The sequence below is a fragment of the Atractosteus spatula genome, chromosome 5, assembly GCF_055471065.1.
Source record: "Atractosteus spatula isolate fAtrSpa1 chromosome 5, fAtrSpa1.hap1, whole genome shotgun sequence".
Taxonomy (NCBI): domain Eukaryota; kingdom Metazoa; phylum Chordata; class Actinopteri; order Semionotiformes; family Lepisosteidae; genus Atractosteus; species Atractosteus spatula.
In genome coordinates this window covers 41,613,367-41,633,477 of record NC_142710.1, presented here as the reverse complement: position 1 = coordinate 41,633,477, position 20,111 = coordinate 41,613,367, and the positions used below count along the sequence as shown (strand labels likewise).

Here is a 20,111-nt window from a genome sequence, read left to right as displayed (position 1 = left end):
GCTGTGTCTCACCTTTGTAAGCAGAGTTTGGTTTTTTACTGCTTTATTAGTCTTTTTTTTGTTAGTTTCTTAGAAAAGCAAGTAGACAGATGCATCTTATCTTGAATGATTAACTTAAAATTTAAAATATGTCATACCTCACGCTGCTTTTTTCAAATTTTATCTATAAACTCACTATAGAAGCCTGCAAGGAAAGGTTTTTTAATACAACATTGTGACCATCCAAGGAAATAAAGACTGCTTCATTAGTTCAGATAAATCCTTACTGTCTTTATTTGTTAGTCAGAAGTATGCATTTTGCATGAATTGTGGTGCAAATAATTTTACACTCTATATACTACACTATACTGATTTGAAGTCGAGTTTGTTTATATCAAAAAACTTTTTGCAACAGCGTGACATTTTAAAAAAATAAAATGAGACAGTTTTGTATTTCTTCACATATTATATTGACAGTCTTGGGAAAATCAAATATTGCTGTAATGTAATAGCAGTGTAGCTACTATACATCTTCAAACTAAAATAGCAGGTGTTTTAATACACTTCACTGGATTTCTGACATATCAGACTGGGTTTGTGCCAGACAGCAGGCAGGCAACACCTTTGCTAAAGTAACAAAATTTTCTGAGCATGTTTTAATAACTCAAAGTCAGAAATATCTGAATTCTCATTGCTTAGTTTCAGATAACACTTTTCTGTTTCTACTCTGAAGCAGGCAATAAACAAATAACCTAATTTCACATTTATTTCTACTACTGTTTGGATTACCTAGATAGGAAAATGGAAAGAATTTTCTAGTTATTTCTACTCGTTATTTGGTGTTGAAGCCATGCCCAACTTGTAAGAGCCTATAGGTGAACTTTAAAGTGAAGTTTGAAATAGTGGGATCAGTTTTGTATGAGAAACAAAACTTGAACAATTAACCCCTTACATTTCGTAATAACCTTTATAGCTTTTTTCACATCTTTGACATATAGAAGCTGGAGAGCCTTGTCGAAACCAGAAATGTATGATTGCCGTCAACCTGCTTTCTCGTGAATAAGTAGGTAATCTTGTAGTATATGCTTTACTAACCAACCAAAATATTTCCTGGCCATAATAGTCTTAAACTGTGCAATAGAGCACAGCACAGGTTACATAAAATTCTGTTTTAAGAATGCCAAGCAATATTACGTTAGTCATTCAAGGTATTAAACAGCTGTATGAGTGATTGTAGTGAGTGTACCATGCATATGTATTAGTCTGTTTTTGCTGCTGGGGGCTATTACAGCAGAATGTGCTTTATTTTTTCTCTGTTATCAGGACCTTAATAATTAGGTTTCAACGTTTGGATCAAGTTTCTGAAAGCTGTTGTCAGCAATGCATTATCTAAGCTATTTTTTACTTGAGCAATTTTGTCATCCTAATAGTTATTTTTGTTTATAATGTATGTAAAATAAGTTGTAACATTGTAAAATAGATGGCTTTAGTAATAATTTTAAAATAAACACCTTTTTACCCCGTCTCTTGAGCATTTTATCACTTTATGAGTCCCACATTATTTAAACCCTGGAAAATTATCTGCATACTTTTGCAAAGGACTGGTGCATGTTTACAGTGTATAAGAAGTTAAGCAAAACTAAATAATTGCTGCAATTAGCTAAATTAAAAGTTTCCACATTTTCAAATTGTACTAACTGAAATGTAGGTAAGAAGTGAATTTCAGATATCAAATTTTAGATGAGGGTATTTTCTTTATCTTGATATAAGAATGAAGTTATGAATTCCACAAACTCAAAAAGATGGGGGGAATTCTGCTGGAAGAATTTAACTCGATTCTTCATAACTCCAAACTAAAATTGTCTCGGCTTGGTTTGCCACAGCCGTGTTGGAAACAGTGTGGTAGTAGAGACGCAGGGCATTCAACGTATATATTGGCAATGTCCAAGAATTCAGTCTTATTGGGACGAAGTGTTGTCTCTGATTAGCAAGATGTGTTTAGAAATTCCAAAGTCATGTTCAGTTCTGTATCTGGGTAATCTGCCTGATGAGGATGTGGGCAGAGGTAAATACTTGCTAAAAGTATTCTTGGCAGCAAGTAAGAAAGCTATTACACATCAAAATCTCCCCCCCCCCCCCCCCCCCCAACCAAGAAAATGATTGTTATTGTTTCAGAGATTTATGAAATGAAAAAATTAACCTTTCAGTTAAGACTCCAGAAGGACGTTTTTGAGAGATATTGGGAGAGGTGGATTATTTATTATTTATTACCTAATGATAATTTTATGTTTTTAGAAGTTTATCCAGAGCATTATACCTTCTGTCTAAATGCAAAAGAATGATGCATAACTTTATGCTCATTCATATTTGTAATATTTCAGGTTTTGAGATGACAGACAACTCTTTTTTTTTCTGGTTACCTTTTTATGTTAATAAAAAAACATAAGAAAAAAACGAATGAGGTTATAAGGTTATCAACTAATATTCAATTCTCAGAATGCTGTTCTCTTTAATTTGAATCATATTGTGCCAATTGTACCACAATTGTTTTTTTTTATAATGATCGTAGGAGACGTTTTGGATGCACCTTTCTGTTCTCTGGAACATCAGTATGTGACATCTGTCAGAAGGAAAGTATTTCAATACAATTTGTTTTGTTGGTTGTATGCTCTTATGAACTTCAATTACGATCATAGCCGAGTTAAAGCATTGTCAATTTTATCCACAAGGTGGCGGTGTTTAAAAAGTAAACACAACGAATAACATGTTCGTAATACTTTACTTGCCCATTAGAGGTCATATGCTCTCTTTTTCACTTATACGCAATAACTACATATTTCATATTAAAGATCTGACAGAAAATAGCCCATTGCATGCCATTTTTGCACATTACGTCTTTTTAACCATCCCAGAATGTGTTAATGAACTTATTTTACATGATCAGTTTCAAACAATTGTTCGCCTAAAAGTATGCAGTTGTCAATGTTTTGTTTAGTTTGCCTTTTGTTTCAAGTTGTTTTTCGAGTCGTTTATTCTTCTCACGATTGCTTTCAATGCTTAATTTTCATTAAAGTGGCATGTTCTGATTTAATTAAGAAACTGGAATAATTATGTAATTTGTTTTACGCACATATAGACAATTTTCTATCTCAATGTGATATGTGCTTAAGGTTTTTATTATTCAACCATTTTTAACAATATGCCATATTTAGTATATTTTACATGTGGAACATGTTTTAAATTTGCTCTTGCAAATGAGTTTTCAGGCATTAACAGAACCTTTGTATGAGCGACCATAATTTTATAATTCCCAGGTTCTGCAAAGCCTTGTCTAAAAAAAATTGAATGTTTGTAGTGTTATTAGTGCGTTTCAACATCTTCAGTGCCTTTGCATTTTTTTTTATTCCACAAATAATTGTATTTAGAAACACATTCGGGTTTAGCTCATGATCGGGAATTATTTTCTCCGTAAAAAAAAACAGGGTAATAACTGTTTTAGGAAACTAACTCCTTAAGGGAGCTTGTTGCTATCTCGTGCAGTTGTATGCATTCTTCCTTTCCTCGTATCTCTGGAGCATTAATTATTACAATTATTAGATGCCCCTTTCATTAAATTATGTGATTTCCATTTGTAGAAAGATACAGCGGGATAGCTTTGGGCGGGAGCACATGCGTTAAACATTTCGTATTAGTCGGCTTCTAGCTGTAGTTCTTTGTGAGACATTTTCCTGGACAGCCGTCGTTTTTGTTGAAACACAATGGCTAGTTTAGAGTACCTGAACCAACCTAAGCACTGTAAAGGACCAAGGTTCACAGACGCAAGGTAAAACACTATGCAACCCTTTCTGAACATAGCAAAGAAATACTGCAAACGTGTTGCCAGAAGCAATCGGATCCTCATTCTGAGTCATTGTTATAAGTGATCATAACTACAGTATGTTTCAACTTTTTTTTAGAAGATCGCAAGACCTATAAAATTTGAGAATTCACAAGAAATTGAGACTTCTAATTTAAGAATTCTGTGTCTCCTGTGTCGGGAGACATAATGACCATGGCCCCCTGTCACAGTTTTGACAGTCTAAAATAGGGTGATTGATGGATCAGGCAAGAAAAGACATGTGGAGCCGATATGTTTGATTAATGCTTCTGATTTTCTATGACAGCAATTGACTTAGAGTCACTTAAATCAGTGTTAAAGCTAGTCGCGAGCTTGCACAAACCCTACTCTCACAGATGGCTGGTTGGCTGGAATCGGTCATGATGTAGTCTTATTTTCTGCTTCAATTGCACGCCAATACTATTCGCAACTTTACAGGTGTTGGTTTAGCTCATTGCTTTCACTCTTCATCAGAGTATTTTAACCCACTTTTCAGGGGTCTGGTCCTATCAGCATTTCTCTCTCAAATATATTTAATTTCCTAAATCATTTCATTCTAAACTTATAAGGGAAAGTCGCTATTTCTGCTACAGTACCCACGATCAGAAGGGATTTTGTAGAAACGCATTTATGCCATTTTGAGAAAGAGATGCTACAGTATATAAACACTGAGTGAGTAAAAGCGTTAAGAATAATTTCGTGTTGTGTTTCTAGTATTGTTTTCATCAACACTGTTCATGTGTATTCCAGAAATGCCTGGAATTGTGAATCTGGACTCCTAACACTGAAGCCGTGGTTTACACAGTGGGTACCAACAGATGTTTTCATAGTCCATTTCTTTATAAGCTCATCCAGGCTATGTGCAGGGCACTGTTAACGTCTTTCAGTAGGGTGGCGCCCTCAAGACCAGCAGAAGCAGAACAAAATGAAAATGACCGTTCTGAAGACATGATCCAGAATGAGCAATTGGTCAAAACCAAGATCTAACTGCAGTTCTGTCTCCTCAGCTTGCAGCCGTGCGTTTAATTCTCACTAAAAGGCCGTTCGCTCCTCTATTTCGCGCATCAGTTCATGACCTCAACCCATGCCTTGGCTTTTGCAAACCCTGGTCAGTTTTTACACTGGCAGATTGCGATTGAACTGCCTGACTCTGCTGTCTGCGTTGCTCCTGCAGCTCCAGCCCCCAAGCTGTGGAGCCCTCTCCATTTCTCTCACACTTTTGTCTTTGGTCTGCCCAGACTCTTGTGAAAAGTCGTCACCTCTGGAAAATGGATTTTTTTGTTGTTTTCTTCTGCTCCTCTGCCTCCTGCTACTCTGCTGAGCTTATCCCAGGGCTGCTGCCCCTGGTGATGCTGGGGATCCCAGAGGCAGATCCGGGGCCGGTACTGTGCAGGTTGCTGCTCCCTGTCTGTGGGGGCTGCTGTGAGACTGGATGAGAGCCTGTGAGAATAAGTGTTGAGTTCAGGCAGGGTTCTGGGGAGGGTGGTGTGGTGGTGGGGGGGGTAGGTAGGAGGAGTCGAGGAGCTGCTATTTGTAGCTCCTTGTGATGGAAGACTGCTGTGTGTGTAAGAGAGAGAGGGACTGCTTTTTTCCTTTTTTTTTTTTTTTGCTCTGCTCTGCCCCTATTCCCATTTCTACAGGCAAGCAGATGAAGGCTGGGGAGAAAGGGAGTAGGACGTAGGCACGCAACAGAGCTACAGAGGGGCACACATCTCCATAAAGAAAGAAGAAAAGAGCTTGGTTGGGAAAGGAAAGCAAGAAAAGAAAGGAAAGGAATAAGACGGAGGAGCCGCGGCAAATATTTACGCCATTTAATGAACTTGTTTCCCTGAAGGTCTCAACCTTATACTGCTGTTTTGTTTATTTTTCTGCACATTGGCGGGAGTAGACTTGTCTAGAATAGCGGCTTGGAGCAGTGCGGAGAGGAACTGGTGCTTCGGGATGCCTTTCAGAAGACGCTGCAGCGGGGCTGGTACAGGACTGGCCAAAGCTGGGTTTTGGGTCGTCCTGTGGGGCGCCCTGCTGGGGGGCTGTGCCAGTGCTTGCCCGGCACTCTGCACTTGCAGTGGCACCACTGTGGATTGCCATGGTCTGGGACTCAAAGCCGTGCCCAGGAATATTCCCCGGAACACTGAGAGGCTGTGAGTACTTGACTGTATTGTCTGTCTATCTGTCTAGTGTACATGACTTCAGTGGAGAAATGAGGAGAACAATAGATCCGGCTATCCGGTCATAAGAAAGCTGCTGCTTCATTATCTGTCATGCGAAATGCTCCAGCTGTTAGGGCCAGGTAGTAAGAGCCCAGCTCTGGAAAAAAAAACGGAAGAAGATGTCCCACATCTACACATGTGCGTGCAATTTGCATATGTGCTAAAAATATGAAAATGCACTGGGGCAACCCACCTCATATCACACTTTGTGAACAATGCCTGTACCACGCACATAAAAAAAGCAACTCTGTTCATCTCTGGGAGTAATTTTTCACAGCTTATGTCAAGTATACTTCCCTCCTAGAGCATCATACAGTCGATTCAATTGTCATCACATCTGATTGATTTCCACACTGTCTCCATTTCACTGACAAATGCATGTAGAGTAAGGTTCACTTCGGCTTCTGTCAATATTGTAAAACATCTCTTGAGTACATTTTACACTCCTGTTGTATATTTAGAAAAAAAAAATTTCTAATTTTCTTTGAATTTCTTTGAGGTTCTTTATGTATATCCTTTTCTTAGGCAAATTGTAGGTCATGTCTTCTGGAGTTATGCTACAAAACAGTGCAACTACATTAATAGCACTTAGTCTGGCTCTCAATCAAATGATTGTAAATTACAATAATGCGTAGCTGTTTAGACTCTTTTGAAGCAGATTTCTTGAAATATGCAGTTCTGCCTTACACAGCTCCACAGCATTTATCCCTCTTCCTGACACGAAACATTTTCTCCACATTAAATTGTTAAATCATGTAGAAAATTACGCAAATCTGTGTTCTAGGTCTGGCTTGCGAGACGGGAGCCCAGACTCCGCTCTTAAGAGAAAGATTTGAATCACTGACATGAACGCACTTCAGGATGAATGAACCTCAGGGGTATTTATTTCATGTTACAGCTCTAGAGCTTAAAATATTCATTTTGCAATCACTGAAAACAATTCTGTGTGAAGAAAAAAGTGTGATGTTACAGGAATAGAACACATAGAATCATTGGAATAGAATACATAGATAGAATGATGAATTATGAAGTTCTGTCTGGTCTTTGGTGTAGCAAGAGGTATATGCTGTATGTTATTTGTGCTTCATTGGGGTTCCAGAAGATGCAGTGCAGTTTAATAGAAACACTCTGCTTAAACCAGACTATTCTATTAGAGGCTCCTGCAAGATGATCATCTTTGTAAAAATGACCACTTGCCTTTTCAATTGCTAGAAACAGAGATATTGCGGGTGATTTTCATATGACTGTGTCAGATGCGTTAGTGTACTGGCTCCATAGATGTGTTCATGTGGCAGGTATTCTCGACAAACTGCATATTTTGAGAGGGTAATTTTAAAAAGTTAATACTACACAGGAAAGATAGACTACATTACGGTTGTCACTCTCAATAACTCTCAATAAGGATGTAAAATTACAGTAATATTACATTACAGCACCAACATTCTCTGCAATAAAACCATCTACTAATATATAAATTACAGTAAATTACATGCAATTTACATTATTAAAAAACACTTAAGAATCTGAAAGTGTTTTATGTAAGTAATCTCACAAACATATCCTACATTGTAAAGCAACAATCAGTTTAGACAAATGGGAGATTTATTTTAAGTCTCGTCCTTATTGTAGCCATAGCAAAATAAAATGCTCTTTGTATAATCTAGGGTGCAGATTATATTATTGTTCCGCTTGTAGAAGAACATTCTTGTAAAAGTACAGAAATATATAATACACACATGATACTTGTACGTTATATAGAATCAAAAACCTTTTTTTTCCCCCTCTCTTGTCTTGATTAAAGAATGTTTAAATTTGACCTCCATGGCCTGCCTAAACAATGCACCATATTGCATTATTATTAGTAGTGGAAAGAAGCCACATAAATTGTAAAACTTCAATCTGCCAACGGTCTTTTGGTGCTCCGGCTCCCTCTGCCCCGAGCACTAGACTGGAGCTGCACAAGATCATTATTCAGTTCTGCCTTTGAACATACGAATCATTACAAACTAGAGGAGGTCATTAAGCCTATTGCCTGTTTGGATGTTAATAGCTAATTGATCCAAGCATTTCATCAAGCCATTTCTTGAAGGAAAACCAAGATATCAGTTTCAACAACTTGGCTGGGTAACTTGTTCCAGACTCCCACAACCCTTTGTGTAAAGAAGTACCTTATGTGTTCAGTAAGTCTATACATCAACTCTGTTGACTGTGTCATTGGCTTTGATTTGTAGAATGGACTTAGTAATGACACTGAGGGTGGTGACTGAGGCCATAAAATATAGAATAGCTAAAAAAATATTGATTATTCAGCTCTTTGATGAAAGTACTTTAAAAAACTCATTTTGTTGAACCTAATCTAAGTTAAAGTGGGAAATGTCTCTTTATTCTCTTGGTTGCGTAAGTGGAGAAACATAACAACTAATAGCCAGGAAAATCAATGCTTAAGCTTTTCCCAATCGATCGCTTTTAACTCAACTCAGTGATGTGAAGTAAGGTGTTGTGAAACTGTATGGTGAAATGTGTATTCTTTTGCTTTTGTACTAACCAGCACAGACATTGCAGGCTGCAGACAGGGAGACTTGTTCCAGACAGGTTGTGTTGAGCTCGTTTTCAGAGTAGCTTTGCTCTTCTTTGGACTCCTGGGTAGTCTTATCCTTGCTGACAAGAATTGTAAATGGGAAAGGAAAGACAGCAGAATCCCATTTGCACTTGTCAAAAACCCTTTCGATCAAACCTGACCTTTCTGCTGCTCAGATAGATTTTGTAATAACTGTGAGCTCAGGCCTTCATGTGCAAAAATCACAACTCCCACTCATCTTTTAACTATTAACCTGCTGTCCACCTCTGAAGCAAAAGCCATCTGTGAGTCAAATGTTTTGTACAGGTCTGCTAAGTTGAAGTGCTTACTTAATTTTTAGATATGGTGCTTGGCACCCTAAGCAACTTAATTTCATCTGGTGCTGCATTTTGTGGCTTCTGCAATTCATTTCACACTGTCTTCTCTTCTTCGTGTTCTCTGCTGCCACTGTCTCCTCAAAAACCACTAACTTCTACTGAACAACCCTGTTCTGCAAACATTTAATACCCAAAAGTCAGTCTTTTTTCTCTTTTCACTCTAAGATATATCACTACAGATTCCTGCTTTCCCCCACTGCAGCCAACACTAATTACTGACCTTAAAGAAAACATTTTTTTATCTTATCTTTGCTTCCATCTATTTATTACTAGCCAAAGCACTCACTGTAAAAAAAAAGATAAAAGGGAATTTAATTTGCACAGAGTATAAATAAGATGATCCAGAGTGCGGATTCCCTCTGGAGGACTCTGGTACTTTGGGACTGAGAACAAACAACTTAACAGTTCTGTAGCACTGAAGAAGCTCAAATTTATTTAGCCCTCCATTCACTGGGTAGCGACCTAACGCCAGAATGAGCCTGAGGAAGCTTTGAGTGTTTACAATGGGGATCGCTCAGTAGCTACAGTGTAGGGAAGGGGTGTCACTCTCACCTTCAGCTCTCTACGGGCAGCTTCTAATATTGAGATACTGTTGCCCTGCTCTGGCTCTATAGAAACAGCACGAAGGGATCTCCAGATGCAGTTCTACAGTGCCCTGCCAAATTAAAATCACCAGAGAATGACATAGACAAAGCACCTGCAATACAAAACCGAGCATTTAATAGCAGAGTAGATCCAAGGACATGCACATCTGGTATCTTGTCCTTGAGCAACCATCAGGGCCTGATACAGATATTCAGTCATGGAGAAGGCTGATGTGTGTGCCAAAGGGGAAAAATACTGGGACAGAATTGCACAGTTGAGCTGTTTTAGAGTTTTGGACAACTGGGCTGTTTTTTATCTTGTATATTATCACCGTGTCTTGCAGTGCTGTGTGCTGCCATTGATTTTGCCTGCTTACTGTATCTTCCCAAATGCAGCTGAATTTCAATAGTAATGTATTTTTCTGCTAGCAGGGGCTCCTCTGTGAGTGGAAGACCTTCGGCTCTACCTGTTGTCATCTCGTAAAAAAAAAGTTACAGGGGTCAGCTTTAGTCTCGTCTACCCCTGCACAGGCAGTGGGAACATTGAACTGTTGCAAGATAGGAAATATGCACAGATCCCAGCATGAGGCACAGTTAAGTTATCCCATCCTTGAGAAAAGACATAAAGCAGGGCCTGTCTGTGTGTGCGGGTGTTTGCAAAGGACTGCAGGAGGGTCCAGAGAATCCCATTGCTATGTGCTGAACCCAGTGTGGAGACAGAGGTTGTTTGGAATGGATCCAGGCCACTGGAGGAAGACTGGGCACCATATGTATATATCTTCTGATAAGTAAATAAATAATGGCATAAATAAATGAACAGTTTGGAAACAGAGTGTCTTTGTGCTTTGATGGCTGGGGTTGTACGAGGATGCCTCTGGCATTTTGGCACTATCTATTTATTCAGATAACTGACAGCCTTTTATGTACCTGATCCATAATTTAATCCAGACAAGACGGAACAAACCCCATATCGTGGGGCATGCCGTGGATAGCCAAACAGGGATGGGAAGTTAATGGGAGTGTTTTGGCACCGTGCTGCAATCCTAATCAGTTATGAAGGGGATTAACACACTTTGGAACCCGCTGTCACGCCCAGAAAAAATAAATGCAATTTACATGACACAGCACAGCGTTTCATTCATTAATAACTGGCTTGTTATTTAATGCTTTGAGTTACATATATAATAATAATAATAATAATAATAATAAACTTTATTTAAATAGCGCCTTTAAAGGTGGCTTCTCAAAGCACTTTACAGAATGAGAACAACAATAAATAAAAAGAATACACAAGATAAAACACAATTACAATATATAAAGGAGACCGTGGATGGTGGTACTAGGAAAAGCAGAGGGGTGAAGAATGGAACCAGTTAAGTAAAGGTTCTTCTAAAGAAGAGGGTTTTGAGTCTGGATTTGAAGGAGTTTAGAGAAGGTGACTCTCTGATATCCCTGGGCAGAGAGTTCCAGAGCTTGGAGGCATAACAGGAGAAGGCCCTGTCACCCGTACAATGTAGATGGGCTTGTGGGACAATAAGGTGAGCAGAATTAGAAGAGCGAAGGTTGCGAGGTGGGGAGTAAGGCGATAATAGTTCAGACAGATACTGAAGTGCCAAGCCATGCAGAGCCTTATAGGTGAGCATGAGGATTTTAAAGTCCACATGGAATTTGACAGGAAGCCATTCCAAGGAGTCCAGGATAGGAGTAATGTGATCACTTGCACTAGACCTGGTCAGGATCCTGGCTGCTGAATTTTGGACATACTGCAGTTTGTTCAAAGTAGATTTAGATACCCCAACAAGTAGAGCATTACAGTAGTCAATTCAAGAGAACACAAATGTGTTGATCAGCTTTTCAGGCACAGTTAGTGATAGCATAGGGCGTAGTCTAGTGATGTTTCTGAGGGGAAAAAAGATGTTTTGACAATATGCTGCACATGTGGGTTGAATGTTAAGCCAGAATCAAATATCACCCCAAGGTTTTTCAATTTTAGACTGAAGCTCAAGTACAGAACCATCTACAGATAGGGTTACAGGATTGGCTTTATTAAGTTGATGGGGGGTGCCAATAAGCATGACTTCAGTCTTGTCACAGTTGAGATGAAGGAAATTTTGAGTCATCCAAGTTTTTATGTCAGAGATGCAATTAGATAGAATAGAGACAGCCACATCAGTATCAGGTTTTGTATGGATGTATATTTGAGTATCACCAGCGTAGAAATGATAGCTGAGGCCACGTGATCTTAAAAGCTGACCAAGTGGAAACATGTAAATGCTGAAGAGAAAGGGGCCCAGTATTGAGCCCTGAGGAACACCAGACTTAACAAGACCAATTTCAGACCTATACCTATTAAGAGAGACAAAGTGACAGCGATCACTGAGGTAAGACTTGAACCATTTGAGAGCAGTGTCAGAAACTCCAAACACAGTCTCATAAGAGAAAGTAAGATGTCATGGTCAACAGTGTCAAAAGCAGCACTGAGATCAAGAAGGATGAGTATAGAAAGAGAACCAGAATCAGAAGCTATTAGAAGATCGTTAGTGACTTTGACCAGGGCAGTTTGTGTGTTGTGAAGTTGACAGAAGCCTGATTGGAGGGGTTTGAAAAGGATATTTGTCATGAAGTGGTTATGCAACTGAAATGTGACAGCACGTTCTAGAATTTTTGCAAGAAAGGGTAAGTATTTGGCTTCTACATATTTGTTCAGCAAATTATTTGAAATTGTAGGCCTATAAAGCTAATTTACAGATCCATATTACAAGTCTGTTTTCTCTGTGTGTAAGGGCACTGCTTTGAATGAAACTAAGCATAAAATGAGCAGATCCAAGAGCATGCTAATCTGGTATCTTCTCCGTGAGCATCACTCAGGGCACGATCAGTCATGGAAGAGGCTGATGTCTGTGTCAATGGAGCAGATGTATATTTGGAAAAAAAGTAAGCAGTTGCACTATTTGGGGTGTATTCTCATTTCACTATGGAAGGGGCTCTGGTGCCTTGTGTGTTATTATTGTATCATGTAGTACTGTGTGTACTACAGGCACTCTCTGTCATTCATTTTTCCCAAATGCTTCTGAAAAACTGCATATGGTAGCAGCTCTTCAGTTTTAACCCTGGTTGGCTTTTTGAGCTGAAAAAGCCAGTAAGCCAGATGAATTAGCAAAATTGGCAGAGAAGGAAACAAAATCAAACCTGCCAGTGGGTCAGCAGGCGAGCACAGCTTGTTTGCTGTCTGCGTCTTTGGGGATTTGGCCAAATGTTAGATTAGATGTTAGATTTTGGATACAGGCAGTAAGGGGGGTGTATAACTAACAAAGACACACCCCGTGTAGGTATGGCATTCAGTTAGTGGATTCCCTGAAGGAAATAGCATACAGCAAACATTAATGATGAGTCACGTGAAATACATGCATCAATACCAGATAGGCTTGGTGTGTGGAGCACTTATATATACAATAATCAGAGCTATTGATGGTCAGATATTGACGTACACACCAATATCTACATAATGCTCAATTTTAATTAACAGTGATTCCAAAGGGAAAAGCGGGGATGGCTCTGACTACACAAAGTTAGTATAGCACTCACTGATGGCCAGTATAAGACTCACTGATGGATAGTACAGCACTCACTGATAGCCCGTATAAAACTTATTTATGGCCAGTGTAGCACCCACACAAAACTCACTGGTGTCCAGTATAACTCTTTGGGCTTGCAGTGGAAATGATGTTAAAGAAGTTTAATTTCCAAGTCTCATTTTAAAGTCAAGGTGAGACAGCTGTTAAGGAAAATAATTAAACTGCAGCATTACTTAAATCTTGGAGGCAGGGAGGAAATCGCCAAGATGACATTTGAAATGGCACTTACCCTGAAGGAATGAGATTTGACTTGATTTCATACTCATCAGAGCACTCTGCCTGTTTGTTTTGCCTGTGAGGCTTTCTTCAGCTTCATGTAACAGTGACAGAAAAAGCATGCTTCCAAGCTATGGTGAGGACAATGCAGATACAAGTCTGAATATTTACTACATTACACAAAAAAACTGTGCAGTAACACAGAAGAGCCTGTGCTAAAGCAGTTTGTGTCTTAACCACACTGCTTAACCTCAGACTCATCTTGCCACAGATGAACAATCCTGATATGTTTATAGTCAATAAACTCCAACAAAAAGGGTAGCAGTTTAGCTACTGGAAAAAGGCTTTTTTTGTACCAATCCAATGTGGCATGTCTGAGATGATGGTCTTTGGAGTAAGTGGCACATATTAATGGATTCTACATCACCTTTTGTCATCGCATTCTGTTGTGGTGCTTAAAATCTTGAAAATAACTACTGAATGAAAACTAATGAAAGTAAGTACTTCCAGTATGTGTTAAAACATTAAAGGTTACAAACAATTAACAGTCCTTTTTTATGCTCGCTATAGAAAATGGTTATTCACACACAGTATAGAAAATCCCAGATTGAAAAGGGCATTTTAATTTCCAAGCTCTAAAAGAAGCCAATATATACAAAATATTAATATTTTTGTATTTCAGGAGACAAATCTGCCTCTTGTAAACACAGCAATGTATCAAGCTGCTGTGGACTAGACGCTGTCGTTTTTTGCCACACTTTTAACTATTTCGTTTTTTTTTTTAATATTCCACCGGTCTAGTCACTTATATTAAAAATGGTCTCCCACAAAGAACGGCCATATCTCTTGGGCAGCATTTTCCATTTTCCGCCCTGCATTCAGGCACTGCTCTGTTGCACACGGTGCCCTGTGGAGTACGTTTCCCGGCCTGTGTTAGTGAGTCCGCGCCCCTCAAGAGGCTATTCCAGATGCTGTGTAAAGAGCACCAGGCTCATTTCATGCAAGAGTGAGCTTCGGTGTGACCTTGGCCAGGAGGAGGGGGTGGTGATGGGGTGTAGGCAAAGTTGGGTGGCGACAGGGCAGAGCTGCAGCCTGTCCCCTCACCCGCATGGCCTTAGGATTTCATTTTCCTGGGTTCTACGTGCGTAAAATTGAATTTACGTTCTCTTGCTCTGTGGGGTAATTTGAGAAAAGCAGTTTGCAGGTAAGCCCGGACAAGACAGATTACCTTACGCCACTTTCTCCCGCTACGCTTCAGGAGAGGTCAGGGATACAATGGTGTAAAGCAAATATGCTTTTTTTATGTCTCAAGCGATTTGCCCCGAGGAGACGGCCGTGTGATATTCTCATCTCATTCGCAGAGGGAGGTCCTGCTCATACACGTGTTTGTGGTAGCAACGAAACCGAGAACCCTGAGTTCAGATGAGTTAGCAGCCCACCGGTCTTTCGAATTTATATCGGGGATCTTGGAATCCGGCATAGTTGGTAAATTAGTCAAATTCGCTGATGGTGCCCAGATTGTAGGATCTGTGAAATCACGATTTGGGATGTGTAGGCAATCCAAAAAGACACAAAATTCAGAACTGGAAAGCACCTTTCCCAGTGATCTGTAATGTAGAGAAGCGCAAAGTGTTGCATGCAGACATAAAAATCAGATCAATGATAAGAAATACTGACACTGCAGAAACTACTTATGAATCAGATATAGATGGCCTCATCTTATTTGCAAATTTTCTGATGTTTTCTGTTCACACTGCTACTTTTATAGTTCCTTTTGTTGGATCTTGTTTTTGATCCTTTCCTAGTATGAACATCCTAGTACCAGAGAGATGTCACATCACATCATTATCGTGTTATCATTTAAGCAATTTTGTTTAAGTCAGAATCTTCAAATATTTTTTGCTACTCGATTTGTAAACCCAAAAGTGTGTTTTTCACATCATGGTGCACATCCCTGAACCCCCGAGCTTTAGCCACAGGAGAAGGAGGAGGAAGTGTAGGCAGACTCCTCCAATCTTCCAGGTCCTTGTCGGTTACCTTTTCACAGGCACCACAGCCTGGTACAGGAGGCAGAGCGACAGTCGCTGAAGAGGCGTGTCACTCACAGACAGCACTGCACCAGAAAGCACCCAGGAGGCTTCACAGAGAGCGGAGTGAACCCTGGCAGGCTAATCCCACCCTCTGCTCAGGGGCTCTCAGCCAATTGTGCATCACCATCTGGGGAATCCCAATCACAGTCAGATAGTGACACGACCCTGGCTCAGACCTGTCAAACCTGGATTATAGAGCTCGGCCTGTGCTCAGGTGAGCTCCTTTACAGGATTGGGACACTTTTTAATCAAATTAAAATAGAGAAACGCAGGTACAATGTGACTTTAACAATTTACTAAAATTACAAAACTCTAAGGGGAGAAAGATGTGCACACAGTCATTGGAGAGGACCTAGCCCACCACAGAGACAATTCTGGGATGAAAGACACACTACCTGTGCAGTGCTGAGACTCATAGGTGAGAAAGATTGCATTGGGAAAAGCAGTTACAGTACGTTTAGCTGATTGCATGTCATCAAAATAGGCCTTTGTTTCTTGAAATGGGTGAAAACTATTTTTGACCTTTTCACTATCTTTGTCACCCTATTTTCCATGGCTCCTGTTCATACTTTAGTGGTCCTTCACCCTTGAGCTTCTAAGAATGGTGGCAAATGAGAAAAGCCCCTCAACCCATCTTGCAAAAACACGGATCGCCATCATATGTGACCAGCAATTGAAGACAGGCCACAACAGTGCAAGTGCTGAATCCTACCCACTAGACCACCAGGGTCTCAGCTCATTTAGACTCAGGCCTCCCAGACTCAGTAAGCTCCTGTCCTCCATTGTCAAGGGTATTAAGAAGTCAAGGCCTAAAGCTGTGCTGGTACTGTTACTCATTTGAGAGGATGGTGTTAGTCATGGCTTTGGAAAGTAAAAAAAGAACCTGAAATCCGTCTAAGCATAAATCAGGCAATTCCTGCTGTATGTGTCAGGACAATCTGCTTTTTTGTGGTTACATTTAGCTTCTTCATTTCCCAGGGCAATTTCCTCTTCCAGGACCCCTCACAGCCTGAAGTCCATCTTGATATTTCATTCCTGTTGGAACAGAATAGTTGTTCAAATTATCTTCATATGAGAAAAAAAGGCAGTCAATGGTCATCTAAAAGCTGAGAAAAGGCAGAAATGGACTTGCAACTGAATTGGAATAGTCCAATCTTGGTTCAGAAAAAAGATGCTATAAGTTTAAAATTTCCATTCCATTGAAATAAGCTCCGACATTCCTTGGCATTTTAACATCAGAAACAATGTTGTTTCACAATGTTTTGTTTTTTGTTTTCCAAGACTAGAAATGCCTTCAAATTAAACTGGGGTAACTTTATCTTCATGTCCATGTTAAATTAGGCTCTCTGATTTGTATATTTACTTATAATATCCACTGTCCAGATAGGTTCTATATGGCATTCTGAGCTCTCACGGCCTTCCTGAGCTATTTCTTGGCTGTCACCTCTGTTTTCCTAGGCCAGAGGGTGGAAGCACTCTCTCCTTACCTCACTGACCTGTCAGTTCCAGTCAAATCTGTGATTAGCAGTGGAAATTCAATACTTAAGACACACATACAAGAATGCAATGTACTCTTCTGCCAAAAGAGTCTATGGTCGTATAAAGATAATTTATTCCCATACATGGTATTGTTAAGCAGAAGTTCCACAACTCTCTTTTGGTCTCGTCGTGGATGGGCAGCTGATGTCTGTTGCACATGGTATTGCTGGACCGACTGTACCTCATCATCTCCTCACTCTTGCTGACCTTTCTCTTGCCTCTTCTCAGCCAAGCAGTTTTTCAACCTCAACCCCTCCACAGAAGACAACCAGCTCCCCTGCTGCTCCTGCCATGCTGTCTCCTCTTTTTCCCAACCAGTTCCCCTGCTGCTCCTGCCATGCTGTCTCCTCCTTGTCAATCCTCCCTGGAACCCTGGAACAACCACGGCCTCTCCACCCCCTCTCTTTTCACCATCTCCTCTCATTCCACTCTCCCCCCCCCTTCATTTCTGGTTGAGCTTCCAATCCAGTGCACTTACAGCTGCAGCTTTTCTTCGCTGTTTTGTCTTCCTCTTTTTCACTGTCCCCTTAGAAGCGGCCCAGTTGCTGATGTCCATTCTGCCCCCAGGCACACGGTGTCTGTCTGCACTGGGTCAGGGCTCCTTATTCGCAGGCCTTGCTGTCCCTGATCACACCCTGTTCTATCATGGAGATGGGCTTCCTCCACCCTTAACCCCCCCCCCCCCCCGAACCTCTGCTGGATTCCATTTTGTGCTGTGTTGGCCCTCGACTCTTCTTTTGGGGATTCTGCTTGAAATCCGTCCTCATCCGTTCAGTTGTAGAAATCATCAACACGATCCCACACAACTGGTTCGTGCACAATTTTCTCATCAGCACTGTTCAGCTCTTTCAGGGGTCTGTGCAGTGTCTTCTTCTGTCCACCACAGAATCACAGGCACCAGCGGTCCAGGCTTGGGTGGTTGTACTGCCAACTTCCATTGCCTACATCATATAGTACGCACTTCTCATTTGCTCTGCTCTATATACTACAGCACACATTTTCTGATTGGTTCCTGCAGAAGTCGGCATATCCGAACCAACCACAGAAAGCTCACACTTCAATAGCTCCATCATTGAAGGAATCCACATCAGTGTTTTGGGGTTCCCTTAAGCCTTTTGGGGGGTTTGTGACAACTCTGACCTTATGCAATTGCGTTTTTAGTACACCCTCAGTAACATAATAATTACACAGCTGATTTAGTTTGAAACAAATCTTGAGTTTGTTGCAAAAGAGTTTGAAGGCACTTAACTTAACTTAATCTGTTGGAAGTGAATTCCAGAATGTACTTTTTATCGAGAGGGCTGTTGTTCTGCGTTCCCACACGTAACCTCTCTTGTTAGCCTGTTATTGTCTTCTGTTTCGAGAATTCCTTCAGAGGTAGAGCAGATGATCCTTGCAAAGGTCTGCATAGCAATTTAACATAAGGAAATCAAAACTCTGCAGCTGGTGTTTCCTCACAACTTTGCAGGGATGGGATTTTTATCTGGGATTGTTCAACCTTGTTTCTATAGAGGGTGAATTGGTTTAAATACTCGTTCATTTGCTTCAGACCAGGAGATGGTATATTAAGATACACTACATGATGAATCAAAATATACAAAAACAGCAGCTTTGGTTGCTAGCATTTCACTAACGTTTCACTACAGTAGGTTCTCTTTCTCCTGTCACCTTTTTAATTACGACTATTCAATTTATACTTAGCCAGAACAAGCCCCTATTGAAGCCTTCTCATATACTATGGAACGCAAAGAGCAAAGTTGTTTAAAATCCAGAAGCACTGAAGAAACATCGATACTTAAAAACTGATCGATGATTTAAAAAAAAACAGACAGAAAACTGAACAGTGAGTACTCAGAAGAAAGCTGAAAATGTAAGGTGCAAGCCTCAGCAACAACAGCAAGCAAAGACAAAAAGACTTTTCTTCAAAGCCAGTTTGTTTCCCCAGTAAGGTGCTTGGTACACAAAAGCACACTGACCCATATCATCCTCCTTCCTCTGCCCCTGCCAGCCTAAAGCTGTTCTTAACAAACGTCTCTGCGGCAGCCAGAATATTGAGCTTGGAAATAACCCAGATACAACAGGCTTTCTGGACACGGTCGCGTGGAGTCGTTTTTTGCACGGTTTGTTTTTTTTTTGTTTCCTCCTCTGGTCTCAAATTGCATTTCATGTAACAATTCAGAACAGGTCTGGTTTCTTCTTTTGCTTTGAGATTTCCAACAGATGGCAGAATGAAACAGAATGAGTTTCTCAGCATTTTCATCAGGCAGTTTTTGCCACCATCAGGACGGGGAGTGAGCATGTTACAGCCCCTTACTCAGCTCAAACTGTCATTCGAGGGTTTCTTTGACGGATCAAATCTTTGAAGGCCAGTAATGTGCTTGTAGATTTTCTAGCAGCACCTGTGACAGCTAGACAGCTGATACATATCACACCTGTGCAGTGCCTAGGTTTTCTCTGAATGTACTGTATGTACTGTAGAGGCTATTTGGAATATTTTGAGTCTTACTTTTAAAGTGTATTCCAGGCTTGGCTGGAGTTCAAACACATTTTCTCACTTGTTGCAGTTCAAAGCGTTGGCTCAAGATTTCCAATTGAAATACGGTGAGGGATTAAAACAGATACATGTATCAATTCAGCATGTCATGATTTGATTTTCCAAATGTGCAACGCCTGATTTACGTTGCTCTCCCTCGTATCAAAATGAAGACAAGAGAGTAGAATCGAAAAAAGTCAATGTCAAATCCAGATGCGCTCAGCATTCCTAACCAGGAGAAACTGTTGATAAATGTTATGCTTCTCCGAATGCTGATTGTGGAATGCAATCTTCATAATGCAGTGTGGAGATCAGCTCAAAAGGGGAGCTACCATTTAAAATATGTATGGCAGTAAAAATGATGACACGATGAGCTTACATCTTTGCAAGAATTGTGCAGACTGATTTGTTATGTCTCAGAAGAAGAGATGTTGGTGATGGGGATTAAAGTATAAAGGTCTTTGGTAACATACAAGGATTTTTTTTATCAACG

The 20,111-nt window shown here is 40.3% G+C and overlaps 1 protein-coding gene across 2 annotated transcripts in view; it reads left to right on the top strand.

Annotated features, from left to right (window-relative positions):
• The first annotated feature begins 5,502 nt into the window (after positions 1–5,502).
• LOC148835098 (slit homolog 1 protein-like) overlaps positions 5,503–20,111 on the top strand; it is a 153,547-nt gene continuing 138,938 nt past the window's right edge. For both annotated transcript variants that reach the window (XM_088915382.1, XM_088915383.1), the window contains exon 1: positions 5,503–5,997. In XM_088915382.1, coding sequence (XP_088771508.1) covers positions 5,798–5,997 — 200 coding nt within the window. In that variant the 5' untranslated portion in view covers positions 5,503–5,797. The remainder of the gene's footprint in view (positions 5,998–20,111) is intronic.